The 17,023-nt window shown below is 41.1% G+C and overlaps 1 protein-coding gene across 4 annotated transcripts in view; it reads right to left on the bottom strand.

The window, feature by feature from the left end:
• The window catches only part of LOC126235973 (cryptochrome-1), a 120,494-nt gene that overhangs the window by 86,783 nt on the left and 16,688 nt on the right, over window positions 1-17,023 (bottom strand). For all 4 annotated transcript variants that reach the window (XM_049944947.1, XM_049944948.1, XM_049944944.1 and 1 more), the window contains exon 4: window positions 11,150-11,322. In XM_049944947.1, the coding sequence (XP_049800904.1) occupies window positions 11,150-11,322 (173 nt within the window). The remainder of the gene's footprint in view (window positions 1-11,149; window positions 11,323-17,023) is intronic.

Raw genomic sequence — 17,023 nt, 5'->3', positions numbered from 1 at the left:
ATTGTGAAAAGGAATGGACTGAGACACTAAATGCACTTCAACCATGATCTGAAAGCCGAAAACAGAAAAGGCATTGGGCCCAACGATATTTTGCGCTAACAATGAACTGACCACTAACAATGTAAGTGGCCATTCCATATTCTTGTAATGCACAGAGATGGAGAATTGCCCTACAACAGAGAGCACGGTTGATGGAGTGACCATTGTAGCTCTGGGCACCCCAAGATCTTGTATGCATCCAAATAAGTAAGGCTGACTGATGCTCCTGTGTCTATTTCAAATTCAACCGGCTGCCCATCCAGAATCAAAATCAGTGAAATATGCTGGGGCAACAGGTGCAAGGCATCAGAGGCAGCCCCAGAGTCTAGTGAAAACATCAGGGAACTCTGATGACTAATTTATAGGGCCCGTCGACTGTCACAGACAGTTGCCAAATGGCCTACCTGCCAGCATACCCCCCACACATGGCCTCCACATGTGGGCAGTTGCATTGAACATGCACACCTGATGAGTCACCTGCCAGTTATCAGGAGGGACATCCCTTGCCACCACCATAAGCTCATGCAATTCCCCGATTTGGGCAACATAGGCCAAAGACAGGTCGGACAAGATCAATGTCCTAGTTTGCACCTCAGGAGCTAACCTGACAATCACATCCCTTATCAGCACGTCTGCATTTTTGGGACGCTTAAAATCATTCTTGTGTGATAGGCCTTGTGAATCTGCGATCCAAGCCACATATGACTGTCCAGGGCGTGTTTGGTGCTGGTTAAACTGCAACCGTACAACTATCACATGTGTCTGATGGCCAAAATATTGGGTAAGCAACTGACAAAGCTCATCAAAGGAATGCTTCTCAGGCTCAGTGGAGGGCTTCAAATTTTGGACAGCTTCATACAAACCCACGCTGCTGGACAACAACAAAGTGGCCCTATCAAATGGATTGTCAATATGCCTTATCTGACAGTGACAGAAGAATCAGCACAGGTAATTCTCCAAGCTTTCACAGACTCATCAAAACCAGCAAACAGTGTCAAGGGTCGTAAGGGCAGAGAAAGAAATTGCCCCGCAGGCAGGTGGCCTCCCACCAGCGAGGTAAGGGTGCAAACCAAGTCCGCATTCTGCATGTGCTTCTGTTGCTGCCAATGCTCCAGCTGCTGTTGCTCCTTCCACAGGCACAACTGTTCCTGCCACCACTGCAGAAAAAGTGGACCCGTGGTTGGCCAAAGTGAACACTATGAAAACAGGAAAACAAAAAGGAAAACACAGGGGCATTATGCGCGTAACAATGTGCCTCATACCACTTTAGTACCTGCACAAGGTCTGACAATGCTGCTACTCGATACAATCAGTACGGTGTTGCAAAGGCTGACCGTCACTTGCTAAAAACCGAGCAAGAGAACCTCGTGAATGTACCGAACTCATCAGGTGAACTAAACCTTGGGAAGCAGAGTGCCCATAACTGCTTAGGTAAGCGTACGACAACTCAGCATGCATCTGACACTGACAGCTAACAATTTAGCACATAACAACTCTCACCACGAGCGCTGGGCTAGGTCCACGGCCATCTAACTCTGCAGGAGCACTGGCCTACACAGTTTACTGCCGCTCACAAGTAAACACTTTCATCAGTGGGTCTGCCCATATGATACAACATGTGCCTGGAAGACTTCTGAAGTACTCTGCTGTTCTATCTATGCCAGCTCATTTACCTCCATTAGGGCATCTGCTGGCGGGGATACTAAATAAGTCATAATAAACTATCACTCAAAATACTGTCAACATAGTCCATGAATCACAGAAACTATTAACTAATTGCCAATCAATGGTAAATGAGATGATGGCTGATAAAGAATGGTTTTTCTAATACTTCTCCAATAATGATATATATCTTCCACATCTGAAAGATATAAATGAGCTGTGTCTTATGATTCATACTACCTAAGAAGAAGCTCTGGGATAATATTGTCTGGTCACCAAGGATGGCAAACACAACATGCATGTATCACTAATTTTTAGTGCAAAACAATGTTGCACAAACACCATCTGCTTGTTGTCACAACCGCAATTGCAGTGACAAGCTAACATATATTGCACTCTCAAGTTATTTGCTTAGCAAAAACTACACAACTCTATAAGGACGAATGACACTTTTGTATGAAATTTGTAGCAAAGATGGTGGAGTATGCTTTTGCATTTTACTTTTACACAATCAGCCCAGAGTACAGGCTTCTCTTCCACTGAATTCTATTTCCTAGTTTCTGCTGTCAATCACCCTCTATGCCTATCTGCAGCAAGTCCTCATGGATTCCATGTCTCCAACTTTTCATTGGTTTGCCTACTGGTCTTCTTCCTCAGAGAGTCACGTCCATTGGTTTCAAAGAACATCCACGTTTAACCATCTGAGCAACATGCCCTGCTATTGTAAGTCAATTGGTTCTCATCAGGCCTACAATATTTGGTATGTTGTAGATCTCATCCAGCTCACAATTATGAGAAATCCTCCATTCCTCAGTGATCTCACCATTTGCTGGACTACAGATCATCCTTAAGAAATTCCATTCGAAAATGAGAATATGATTTAAGTCTTTTCTTACGGGCACTCCAAGTTTCACAACTATATAGCCCTACAGGTAGGAACAGTGTTCTTTACAGCTGGAGTTTGAAATTCCTCGACTGACTGTAAGTTTTCAAAAACTGACTCATACTGAAGTATGACTGGTTAGCAGCTTGGAACCTTGCTTTGGTTTCTGCCTCATGTGAAGCATTCTTTGTAAAGATTACCCTCTAATATTTAAAATTATGAACACTTTCGAAGCATCTGATTATGGCCAAATGGCTGGAGCAGTTTCTTGAATGGGCGTGGGGCCTATCATCAAATATTCAGTATTTGATTTATTCACAAGGACACCAATCCTGCTCAATGACGCCTCCATGCTGTCACTCATTTGCATCAATTTTTCCTTAGATCTGAACAATAGGGCCACATCATCGTCAAATGCAAGATCTGTGATTTTCTGACTCTCTACCTCAATCCCATTGAAATTCTTATAGAGAGCTAGCTACCCTCTCATTATCTTTTTGAGCGCCATGTTGAACAATATCAGTGACACGTCATCTCCTTGTCTCAACCATGTGTTTATGTTAAAGCTCTCCATGTCTTTGATCCAAAGCTTGTGAGCTAACAAGCATTTTGCTCTCATTTCAGTATATGGCCGAAAGAGTCAGCCTTCAGGAATTGTGAAACGAACCCTATCATCCAGGACCGATGCCACAAAGAGCACAGATTCACCACGAGATGGGGAAACTCACAGGTGTCTATTGTCTATTGAGGCCTAAGCGCTGCAGTGTGCGAGAGACAGACGACAACCTACGTCATAGGGAAACCCCGAGTGAGACAGACGACAACCTACGTCATAGGGAAACCCAGTAGAAGGCTTTTGTGGCCAAGGAGATGTAGCAGTGTTAAATATGCTGGACTTAAGATCGGCCATAAAGGGAAACATTTATGAAAACTATTTAATTCTGTAGTAATGCAGGGAATTAAGCCATAGTAAATTTAATCTGCCATCCTCCATAAAATTTCATGGTGAACCCAATAAAACTTGAATATTGATCATTTCTATAATAGTTTAAGATTTACTGTTATAGTGAAATTAATAAGTTTTGTAACAAAGACCTGCATGCTAAAATCTGAACACTTTGGTCGATTTTAACGATCCGCATTTCATACAGAAGCACATCATTAAAATGACAAGCGTTGTAAATATCAACTCTGTAACTTCATTTGTTTAAGAGATATAGTAACTTTAAATTATCAGTATTTTCAGTTAAGCATCAGATCATCATTTCCTCCACACAAAACACAATGAACGATGACAGCATGACACCTTATTGAATCATTAGGCAACAGAATATTTGTTGTCAAGTTTAGTGCATAATAGTTACTTTTGTTCTTTATTGATTTATCAGAAAGCACATTGAAGCAAGGCTACTGGCCGTGACATTCAAAGTTAAGAAATTGTATTGGTTTTATGTAAAAGAAATTAACATTTATTATGTAATGGATATTATTGTTACTTTGTTTAGAACATGAAAGTGGTCAAGCTTTGATTATTTAAAGATGTTAAAATGTAAATTAATGTAGAATAAGCTGTAGCCAATCATATGGACAGCTTCAGGAAAGGGAACTGCTCTAGTCAGTTGAGCGAAGATGTTCGGCACACGGGAAACACTGTTGGAGACGGGCAGACAGCGGTGCTGGTTGAGACACCAAAGGGCACGGTTCGGATTGAGACGCGAAAGTCGACAGTCAGTCTTTAGGCAGCTAGGAAGCGAAACGACTTAGAAAATTTCACTTTGTGAGGTATTGCAGGACTTATTCTCTGAGCGGTGAGTAGCCGCGCACCTGGTGTGAACTCTTAACTTTTCGTGTAAATATCAAGGTGGAGTATTGGACTTGTTTCACAATGAGATTGTGAATGATTGAACTGTGTCAAATGGATATGTGCTCAAGTGTAATAGTAATTCTAAATACAGCCACTTTCACTATTAGTTTTCTTCCTGAATAAACATTACTCTAACTAAATGTGAACTGTGAGGCCTACATCATTTATGGGTCATTAATTTGGTTCCCGATATTACCACTACTGTTATTAAATGTTATATTAACTTTGTAATTCACAAACTTGCCATCAGCCACACAATTTAACCAAAGGGTCACAAGTGTCTAATTCAGGGCGTGTAATGCGACGCATGCGGTTCAACCCCTAGATGAGTTTGAGCCAAGACATTTTGACAAAGAGGAATCGCATGTGAGCCCGAACATCTATGGGATGTTAGCTCACAAGCTTCACTTTGCCTTTTGAATCACTCAGACAAACTCAAACTAGGGTGAGAAGTTTCTTGGTTATTTCAACTCGGATAGGAAGTTCATGAGGCTCTCCCGATGAATGCAGTCATATACCTTCCTAAAATCTATGAAAAATACATGAAATGTTTGCCACATTCCCATATCTTTTCGGTGAGCTGTTGAGCTGTCGCAGTACACAGATGTTGTCCACAAGCAAATGGTCATTTCTGTAACCACCGTGATATTAATCAAACATTTTTTCTGCAAACAGTTGCATTCTATCCAGTATACAGTTGACAAGACATAGCAGATGTTCAGATGTATCCTCTACCTTTCTAGTGTATGCATGGGGCACATGACCACTGTCTCCCAATCTTCTGGGACCTTCTCCACAATCCAGATCCTCTTGATTAGTTGTTAAATTTTCTTGTGCAGTCTCTCCTCTCCAACTTGAATGACATCTGCCAGGATTCCATCTTCTCCTGGACTTTTGTTGTTTTCCAACTTCATTATATGATTCTTTATTTTATCCAGAGCATGCAGAGGATAATCTAAATCAGAGGGTGGGGGGGGGGGGGGGGTGTTCAAACTTTTATCTTACCTGATGTACATAACACTAACTGCTGGGGATGGGTTGGTGGGGGGGGGGGGGGGGGTAGAATAGCTGGAGGTATATACAGTTAAAACATTTCATCGTGTGGTGGGGGTTTCAAATTAAAAATATTGAATTTACCATAACTAAACAGAATTTTATGGATTTTTTTCCTGATCATTTGACATACACTTACTTCTTAAGTCACACTGATACTTGTTTTGAGCCACATGCAGCCTGCACGCCTCAGGATGAACACCTCAATCTACCATGCCATGGGGTTGGAACTCTAACAGATCTTACAGATTCATCATAGTTGAGGTGCTTCCTGAAGTACTGTTTCTATCTCTCAGCAATGCTGAAATCACTGGTGTGTTGTCTTAAGACAAACTTTTGATGGCTCCGATATCCCTTCCCGAATAAGTGAACTTTCTGGTACATCTTTTGATCCACTTTTGCCAAGATATCATACTGAACCTCATCTATCATTCCTTTGCTCTCCTCAGTGTTTGGTTGTTCTCCATACTTCTTCAAACTGTACTTTGCCTCATGCAAAATTTGTGTCTCGCAGCCAGCTCATCTGGTCTTCTTTTCTCTTTGCTAAAGTCTTAATGCACTTGTCCCCCAACAAAATCACTGGCCTCTTTAAGAATGACTGTGTTTGCCACCTCATTTACTGCATCCTAGATGCATCCTAGACTTCTTCCTACATTTCTTCCGGGTTCTGTTTTGAATCCTTTTCCTGAAGAATTTCAAGACTGTTGCTGGGTCAGAGCTGAAATTCATCTTTCTTTGCAGTATCTTCGAGTACATCCACATAGTCATGTACCACTTTCTTAGGATTGTTTCTAACTCTGGCTGTGGGTTGTACTTGTAGCCAGCATTTTTCTAGGACTGTAGCCCTTGCTGTCTCTACACCTATCACCTAAACCTTTGCTTTCATGTCAATTCCTATGTGATCTATCTGATTAACTGTTTTACCACCTGGCAAAACCCAAGTTCCTTTATGGATATCCTTCCAATGGAACTTTGTGCTGCTGATGAACATCGCTTTTGAAGTTGCAAACCTTATGGACATGATGCCATTGTTGTTGCTGAGCTCATGTAATCTATGTCTTCCAGTGGTTGAATGGAATATGTCTTCTCTTCCCACTTTAGCATTCATATTGCCCAATAAGACCTTACAGTTGCTACTGGGGATGGCATCCATGACTACCTCCAACTCTGGTCAGAATTCATCCTTCACTTGGGAGGTGCTTCCTTCTGTGGGTACTTGGCAGTTCACAAATGACATTTTACATATCTTCATGCGTATTGTTAATAATGCTATTTAGGGGTCACTGACAAAAATCCTAATAACTCAGTAGCTCTACAAGCCTCACTCACAAAAAATCCCATACCCAGTTTGTGTCCTGCCTCACAGCTCCCACAAAAGACAGCATACTTTTCAACATCAAGGGTACCAGTATCCTTCCAGTGAGCTTCCTGTAAAGCAACTAAATTCTTCCTATATATTTCAATCTCCTTGACTAGACTGGTTGAAACACCTGTTTTTATAAACTATAAATAGTCCACATTCAAAATTATATTCCTTGTTCTCGCCCTTTTCATATATCTTTTACTATGAAATTCCGAGGCTTTCTTGTAGTCTGTTACCAAGTTTTTCATGATGGCGATGGATTACCACACCAACCCCAACCTGGAGGACTAGGGTTTCTGATTTAGGGGTAACTTTTCTCTGTTGTTGTTGTAGTCTTCAGTCCTGTGACTAGTCTGAAGCAGCTCTCCATGCTACTCTATCCTGTGCAAGCTTCTTCATCTCCCAGTACCTACTGCAGCCTACACTCTGCTGAATCTGCTCAGTGTATTCATCTCTTGGTCTCCCTCTACGATTTTTACCCTCCACGCTGCCCTCCAATACTAAATTGGTGAACCCTCGATGTCTCAGAACATGTCGTACCAACCGATTCCTTCTTCTAGTCAAGTTGTGCCACATGCCCCTCTTCTCCCCAATTCTATTCAATACCTCCTCATTAGTTATGTGATCTACCCATCTAATCTTCAGCATTCTTCTGTAGCACCACATTTCAAAAGCTTCTATTCTCTTCTTGTCTAAACTATTTATCGTCCACGTTTCACTTCCATACATGGCTACACTCCATACAAATATTTCCAGAAGCAACTTCCTGACATTTAAATCTATACTCGATGTTAACAATTTTCTCTTCTTCAGAAACGCTTTCCTTGCCATTGCCAGTCTACATTTTATATCCTCTCTACTTCGACCATCGTCAGTTATTTTGCTCCCCAAATAGCAAAACTCCTTTACTACTTTAAGTGTCTCATTTCCTAATCTAATTCCCTCAGCATCACGTGACTTAATTCGACTACATTCCATTATCCTTGTTTTGCTTTTGTTGATGTTCATCTTATACTCTCATTTCAAGACACTGTCCATTCTGTTCAACTGCTCTTCCAAGTCCTTTGCTGTCTCTGACAGAATTACAATGTCATCGGCGAACCTCAAAGTTTTTATTTCTTCTCCATGGATTGTAATGCCTACTCCGAACTTTTCTTTTGTTTCCTTTATTGCTTGCTCAATATACAGATTGAATAACATCGTGGATAGGCTACAACCCTGTCTCACTTCCTTCTCAACCAGCTTCCCTTTCATACCCCTCGACTCTTATAACTGCTGTCTGCTTTCTGTACAAATTGTAAATAGCCTTTCGCACCCTGTGTTTTACCCCTGCCACCTTCAGAATTTGAAAGAGAGTATTCCAATCAACATTGTCAAAATGTTTCTCCAAGTCTACAAATGCTAGAAACGTAGGTTTGCCTTTCCTTAATCTTTCTTCTAAGATAAGTCGTAGGGTCAGTATTGTCTCACATGTTCCAACATTTCTACAGAATCCAAACTGATCTTCCACGAGGTTGGCTTGTATAAGTTTTTCCATTCGTCTGTAAAGAATTCGTGTTAGTATTTTGCAGCTGTGACTTATTAAACTGATAGTTCGGTAATTTTCACATCTGTCAACACCTGCTTTCTTTGGGATTGGAATTATTATATTCTTCTTGAAGTCTGAGGGTATTTCGCCTGTCTCATACATCTTGCTCACCAGATGGTAGAGTTTTGTCAGGACTGGCTCTCCCAAGGCTGTCAGTAGTTCTAATGGAATGTTGTCTACTCCGGGGGCCTTGTTTCGACTCAGGTCTTTCAGTGCTCTGTCAAACTCTTCACGCAGTATCATATCTCCCATTTCATCTACATCCTCTTCAATTTCCATAATATTGTCCTCAAGTACATCACCCTTGTATAGATCCTCTATATACTCCCTCCACCTTTCTGCTTTCCCTTCTTTGCTTAGAACTGGGTTTCCATCTGAGCTCTTGATATTCATACAAGTGGCTCTCTTTTCTCCAAAGGTCTCTTTAATTTTCCTGTAAGCAGTATCTATCTTACCCCTAGTGAGATAAGCCTCTACATCCTTACATTTGTCCTCTAGCCATCCCTGCTTAGCCATTTTGCACTTCCTGTCGATTTCATTTTTGAGACGTTTGTATTCCTTTTTGCCTGCTTCATTTACTGCATTTTTATATTTTCTCCTTTCATCAATTAAATTCAATATTTCTTCTGTTACCCAAGGGTTTTTACTAGCCCTCGTCTTTTTACCTATTTGATCCTGTGCTGCCTTCACTATTTCATCCCTCAAAGCTACCCATTCTTCTTCTACTGTATTTCTTTCCCCCATTCCTGTCAATTGTTCCCTTATGCTCTCCCTGAAACTCTGTACAACCTCTGGTTCTTTCAGTTTATCCAGGTCCCATCTCCTTAAATTCCCGCCTTTTTGCAGTTTCTTCAGTTTTAATCTACAGTTAATAACCAATAGATTCTGGTCAGAGTCCACATCTGCCCATGGAAATGTCTTACAATTTAAAACCTGGTTCCTAAATCTCTGTCTTACCATTATATAATCTATCTGGTACTTTTTAGTATCTCCAGGGTTCTTCCATGTATACAACCTTCTTTCATGATTCTTGAACCAAGTGTTAGCTATGATTAAGTTATGCTCTGTGCAAAATTCTACCAGGTGGCTTCCTCTTTCATTTCTTAGCCCCAATCCATTTTCACCTACTATGTTACCTTCTCTCCCTTTTCCTACTGATGAATTCCAGTCACCCATGACTATTAAATTTTCGTCTCCCTTCACTACCTGAATAATTTCTTTTATCTAATCATACATTTCATCAATTTCTTCGTCATCTGCAGAGCTAGTTGGCATATAAACTTGTACTACTGTAGTAGGCGTGGGCTTTGTGTCTATCTTGGCCACAATAATGCGTTCACTATGCTGTTTGTAGTAGCTTACCCGCACTCCTATTTTTTTATTCATTATTAAACCTACTCCTGCATTACCCCTATTTGATTTTGTCCCTTTTTAAATTTTCTAACCTACCTGCCCGATTAAGGGATCTGACATTCCATGCTCCGATCCGTAGAACACCAGTTTTCTTTCTCCTGACAAATTTTTTCTCTAGACAAATTATTTTCTCTACAGCTGTTGAGGGTTATCTCCTCTTTCCTTAAAAATGTGAAATGATTAAGGCTAGGGAATGGGAAGATACGGTGCTGTGAGACCCACTTCATCTGGTTCATAACTAAGACTTGTCTGGCTTGGGAGATCTCCGCAGCAGGTTACGCTACCACCAGCATAGCTCTTACTGTCATATGAACACACAAACCTCTCTGTCCTGTCCAGATGGACAATGCTACTTGAAGGTGGTGTCTTCTGCAGAGGGGATGGGTACACAACTGAGTAAATAAATAAATACTATTTTATTGAAAGACACACAGGAGAGGAGTTTCACAGACTATTAAGCAAAGAGGATGCAGACTTTTTAGCACATAATTTGACCCATATAAACTTGGATTTTTGATTTTTATTAAATCGAACAAGCAAATCTACAACGACCATTTTGTTTCTTATAACAGTGTTTACCCAGTAACAAAATGCTTCCATATCTGAATGGTTAACGTCACTGCCTTCAGTGAGGAAGAACTCGGCTTTGATTCCTGGCAATACCTCAGTCCTTGTGAATGAGGATCTGCTTGAATAAGGAAGCAGCGGCATCATCAGGATTCATCTACTGGCAATAATGCTGGAGAGACTGGTGACATCTTCCACAACCATAGATCATTCCCTTCACTGCCTCGTAGGTAGGAGTCGACCAGTCAGAACGGGCCTAAGGCCTAATCTGTGAGTGGTTTGTACTTACTTTTTATCCAGTAGCTTTTGATGAGAGCACACCAATTCTTATCACTAACAGTGTGTTGGTTGCAGTCAATCTCACATGTTAACAAAAATGTTTTTAGTGAAACACGCTGTTTTGGACAAGGTACTTCAGTTGTTCTTCAGATCCATTTTCAACATTTCAACGCATTATCGAATAATAACTGACTACCCACAAGAAACACAGGAATCAACTGCCCAAAATGACAAATATTATTCCTGAAAACCATATCAGAATCTAATGCATGACAGTAAAAATTTGAAGAATAAAACACAAGAGGAAGTAATATATTTAGTCCTAAACAATTACACTTTTAATGCTACCATTACTACAGCCTAAAGTGAATGCAAGACTATACCACAGAAGAACTTCAAGGAAAAGAAAAGGTTATCAAGCTGCTGAGCCATACATACCTGTTCAAAACAAAGTTTATAAAGACCTAGCTCTTCATGCAAACCTTTAAACACAGAGACTGAGTTGTTGTGAAAGACATACAATCGTCCACCAACTGCTCTAAGCTGCCTGTCAATATCTTTGAGGGATTCGATCAGAAATCTCATTCTGTTGTAACCTACATTTTTTGTACCTGGAAAATACTTTTTACATTACTATCACACAAAAATAATTCAATGTTCACACAAAGTATGATATCAGTCTTTATCCTATGAGTGCCACCATGGTTAGCATGTGGTACTACACAATTCATTTTTTTTTTTTTTTTAAGAATTATTCTAAGATTCAATTATTTTAGAAAAATGAACAATCCAACTGCAAAAGAGGAAAAAATATCTACTTATCAAACAGAATCAGGACAACAAGCACAGACTACTGTTTAGTAAATTATTGTCCTTCACAACAAAAAGTTTCTTCGTCTGAAAAAAGATGAGACTTGGAGAAAGTGAGATTTAACAGGAATTGATTAGCAACATCAGTGTAAAACAAATGTGAAGCAATACCAAAAGGAAAGAAAATTTGTTCCCTTGACCTAAATAGTTTCCCTAATGAATTCCTAATTAATTACAGTTCTTTTAGACCTTTACTCTTTATTGATACTGAGAGTATCTGCACACACCTTAACATAGCAGTTGGATGTTCAACTACAGATAGGGTTTACTTTTTGCATAATGAAATGCTGACTAAACTTTTAGTGTACCATCACTAGCACTATACACATTATCATGAACACAAGATCAGTCAATACTATGGGCAAAAAAAAAAGTTTATAAACTCGATCTCATTCTTTGCCGCATATCATAAATAAACTTTGCAACTGCAGTTACCAATGAGACATTAGTTACTTAATTAGTCATTTAGTTAATTATGTGTTAAACAGATCATAGTCATGACAAATGTTACGATATGTAACATGTCAATTGAATAAACACACGACACATATTAACTAAAAAAAAAAAAAAAAAATGTGTGTCTGCATGTTGGCCATTTACAAGTTATCTTCTATGTAAATGATTAATTATTGCTACTTAAGTGTACTTCTGTGGAGCAGAAGTTGTTAAGGAGAAATATCTTCAGTGTACATTTGAAAACACTTCTATCACAGATCGGACATTTTATTTCTATTTGTAGATTGTCAACTACTCGTAGTTTTAATTGCATATTTCACAACTTCCTGTGCCAAAGCTAGATTCATTTGAAGGATAATGTCAATCATTTCTCCTCCCAGTACTGTACTTGTGAATATCTATGTTCTTCCCAAACTAAAAATAACTTATCAGCCAGCGTAAGCTCCAGTTCAAGAACCCGCTGACATCAACTGCCTCTGCCAGACTGCCTGTAATTTATCTAGTTTACTACATTTTTTCAAGTACTTAAAACAATAACATTAAGTTATGTTTATCACTGTTGTAATCCTATAACGTAAGCACACACAATCAAACAACTTGCAAATACAAGTGCCTCCATGGCCGGCCGTGGGAGGTTGCCTCACATCTGGAAAGGTGGTGCAGCAAGCACTGTGTCGTGTGCATAACAGGCCAATGTAAGCCGATCGTGTGAGCCCTCAGCCTCGGTCCTGTTTACTTACTTACTGTATGTTCAATAATGAGACTGTATGTTGATGTGTTCTATAGTTATGAGACTTTGCACTGTTCTATACTTCATTAAGTGTTTTGTGGACCTCTTCATGTGGAAGCAGAATAAAACTTGGTTGGTGTTCTTATAATGTGTCTGTACAACGTTAAAACAACTTGGTGTCAAGTGCAGTATTCTACTCCATTTGTTTCATTTCTTGGTTCGAGATACAACCAACATATCAGTGGAACAAATTCTTAAACTCTTGTTGAATAAAGTGAGCTCTCACTGACCAGGCTCTCTACATGGCACTAAGCAATTTGGCAGCATCACTGACGTGCCAGGTTCCACAGTCCTTTCCTCTGTATGATGATTCTACAGAAGATGGGGACACACATGAAAAACACCGTCAGCAAAATTTTCAAACTTTTGGAGTCACTGACCCAAATTTGTACAAGGCTTTATTTTTGCCATGAATTTCTCCTCATGTTTATCATCTTTTGTCCCCACTAGCTCGTCTTCAGGAGCCTGCCACTCTCTCTTCTGACAGACTGTGTCAGTTGCCCTTTAATTATCATTGCAAATGTACTCATGTTACAGCTGCTCAGACTGAGTAGCCATTTGTGCTTCCTCTCCTCCTCAACTGCCATTGGTTAGCTCACAGGCAGATTACAATGTTGCAGCCATGCAACAGCCTTCATGCCACACAGGGCAGTGTCACGATAAGCAGCAGTCAGCATCTCAACAGCGGTTGCATGCTCCTCTTCTGTTGAGCCCTTTTTGATTTGTTCAATATGAGTGGGCTATGTGCCCACAGCATTGGGCGATGTGAACCATTGTATTAAAAAAAAAAAAAAACATATTGCATCTATGTGCAACTCTCAACCTCCTTCACCAGACATGAACATGAATGTGAACAGTGTTTCTGAAGTGACAGTAGCACCAAACAAATTCTACATTGAAGTACATGTGATGGACAAGATATTAGAACTGCAAGTGGACATAGGTCCAGCATTCACTTTGTTAAATTCTCAAACCTGTGTCGATCTTGGATTAATGGTGTTGTCCACTCTATCTTGCCAGATGATGACAAATACCCACATTGGGGCAATTTTCTACTTATGTAGTGTACAAAACAGTTGTTTAGCCTTTGATTTTTCTAGTGCTGGGTGATGCCAATACTGAAAAATTATTTAGTTAGACACCTTCAAAATTTTTGGGCTCTCTATTTCCAATGAACTGTATGTGGTATCAGGCAGGTTCCATACCAACAACTGGACACACTCTGCTTGGAATATTCCTTCATGTTTTTGGAAGATTTAGGGTGTGCTACTGACTTCAAAGCTCACATTACAATAAAACCAATGGCATGACCCTATTTTTTTTTATTTTATTTATTTTTTTTATTTTTTCATACTATCCAGTCCCATTAGCTTTACAGGAGCAAGTCAAATTGGTACCACATCGACTCACATCTTTGGGTGTTATCACACCCGTCTCCTCTAGTGAATGGTCTACACCTGTCGTAGTTGTCACAAAACTAATGGCAACCTTCAGCTCTGTGCTGATTTTAAAGTGCCAGTAAATTCACAGTCAACTACTGATACTTGTCCCTTACCACATCAGAATGTAACCTTAGCACAACTTTCCAGGGGCCAACATTTTCCCAAAATAGACCCATCAGAAGCATACTTACAACTGTCTCTGGATGACGATTCAAAATCAAACCCTTCAGGTTATATCAATACCAGCACCTGCCATTCGGTGTGGCTAGCACCTCGCCCTTTTCCAATGATTTTTGGAGCAATTCACTGCCTTGGTGCTGGAGTGCATTAACTACCTGGATGATACTGTGGTCTCAGGTTCCTCAACAGATTAACATTTGTGGAACCTTAGCGCCTTATTCACGGTACTACAAGCCAACGGTTAGAAATGTAATTTGGACAAATCACAATTTCTTCAGCTGTCTATCATCTATCTTGGTTTTGAAGTCTCGTATGCTGGCATCAAGCCTTTACACCAGCACATCGGTGCCATTACAGCTTTGCTGCGTCCTATCAACGTAAAAGGGTTGTAAGCCTTTCTTGGAATCATACTGAACTACATTGAATTTCTTCCTGATGCATACACACTGGCCCATTCATTTCAAGTTCTCTTACATAATGGTGTTCCTTTTCACTGGCTGCCCACCTGTGAGTGTGCTTTTAACCTATTAAGGTCAAAATTACATTTGACACCTTGCTTGGTTATCTTCCAACCAGTCCAACATCTTGTTTTGGCCATGAACACTTCCCAGTATGGCCTTGGGGCTGTTTTCATGCACAAACATATGGACAGTTTCGATCGTCCTATTGCATATGCTTCCAAGACACTGAATCAGGCACAACAGTGTTGCTCACAGATAAAAAAACAGGCCTTCGCTGTTGTATAAATGCTCAAAAAATTTCATGTTTTCCTTTATGGTTCTAAGTTTCATTTGATTACTGGTCATAAACCTCTGGTTTCTCTTTTCAGTCCTTCATCATCTTTATCAGGCAAAGCGACCCATTGCCTGCAATACTAGGCTCTTTTTTTTTTGTCATCTTATAACTACACAATTCATTTCTGACCAACAGCACAACACTCTAATGCAGATGCTCATTCTCGATTGCAGACTGGCCCCAATCCAGCATTTAATCAGGATGAACAGTTGTGTCTGCATTTAGACATCAAAGCCAAAAACAATTGTGTCTGGTTTTCCCACTACCAGTTCTTGGATTTTTGCGACTGTCACGGCCGATCCTGTCTTACATCAGGTTGTTCAATTTGTCCATGTAAGGCCAGATAAACCACCGGGCTGAGCATTGGATTATTATGCTCTCCGCCACTGCCTCTCACTTTCTGATGATGTGTTACTATTGGGTACTGAAGAGTTGGTGTCCAGGGTTGTGATCCTGTCCACATTGCAGGGGGATGTCATGCGCATCCTCCATCTGGACCATTGGGGCATCTCTCGTACAAAATTGCTGGCCTGCCACCACGTGTTTTGGCCAGGTATTGACAATGAGAACATGCACATTGTGAAAGCCTGACCACAGTGCACTGGCCTGCCTCCCACTGCCCCTGGGAGTGTATTCATGCTGATTTTGCAGGTGTGTTTCTTAATCCCAATCTCTTGTAGTAGTTGACATTTTCTCAAAACTTCCATATGTGGTTCGTTGCCTGTCAACATCCATGGCAGCTACAGTCACAGCCCCCCCCCCCCTCAAAATTTTTTTTCCTTAGAAGGATAGCCGAATACGCTTGCGACGGACTTTGGCTCCAGTTTATGTCACAAGATTTTCAAAATTTTTGTATAAATGGTTGCATCTGACATGTTACGGCTCCTCCCTTCATACCCAGTCCAATGGAGAGGCAGAGCGACGGGTCCGTACACTCAAAACCCTCATGCGAAAATATATTACTCAACCTTCTACCAACGAAGCCCTCAATATTTTCTTAAGTGCATATAGGCGGACTCTAGTTGGTCACCGTAGCACTGTGGAGCTATTTCACAGCCGCCAGCTCTGTACGCTGCTTCATTTGGTTTCGCTGATGCCCGGCCACCCACCAGCACCTGCCTTTCATAGATTCCATAAGCGCTCTGCCGTCTAGGCCCGCGGATTTGCGAAGGGCCCTAAGGGGATACCAGCAGTCGTCCACCACTGGGCTTGGTGTCACAACACCTTGACCAGCTCTGTCCACGTGTGACTGACAATTCAGCAGAGAGCTCTTCGACCCGCAGCCACCTCCACAATCTGCACTGGCCCTCGCAGTGCGGTCCACGCCTCCTCCGGCTCCTGCGGTGTGGTCCACACCTCCTCTGGCTCCCGCGGTGCGGTCCATGCCTCCTCCGGCTCCTGCGGTGCAGTCCACACCTCCTCTGGCTCCTGTTTTCTCTGCTGCTTCTATCACCAAGTGCTTCCTGTGTGCGGACATGGATACAGCACTATCATCACAACTGCTCCCTTATGGCCTCTGTCAGGGGAGTGGGCGCCAGACTTGCCCACATCCACACCATTTCAGACCATATTCTCCTGTGCCAGCACAACTCCTGCTCCAGCAGTCATTACCTATTGACTGCTCCAGCAGTCATCACCTATTGATGAAGATATGGACATCTCCACAACAAACACTTTTCCCCAAGGGCGAAGGATTGTCTTAACCCTACAGTGAGAGTGTGCACAATAAAACAACAAGTGTTATAAGTGCCTCCATGACCAGCACAGAGAGGTTGCCTC

This window comes from Schistocerca nitens, chromosome 2 (genome assembly GCF_023898315.1).
Source record: "Schistocerca nitens isolate TAMUIC-IGC-003100 chromosome 2, iqSchNite1.1, whole genome shotgun sequence".
NCBI lineage: Eukaryota > Metazoa > Arthropoda > Insecta > Orthoptera > Acrididae > Schistocerca > Schistocerca nitens.
This window is presented reverse-complemented; position numbering and strand designations above follow the sequence as displayed.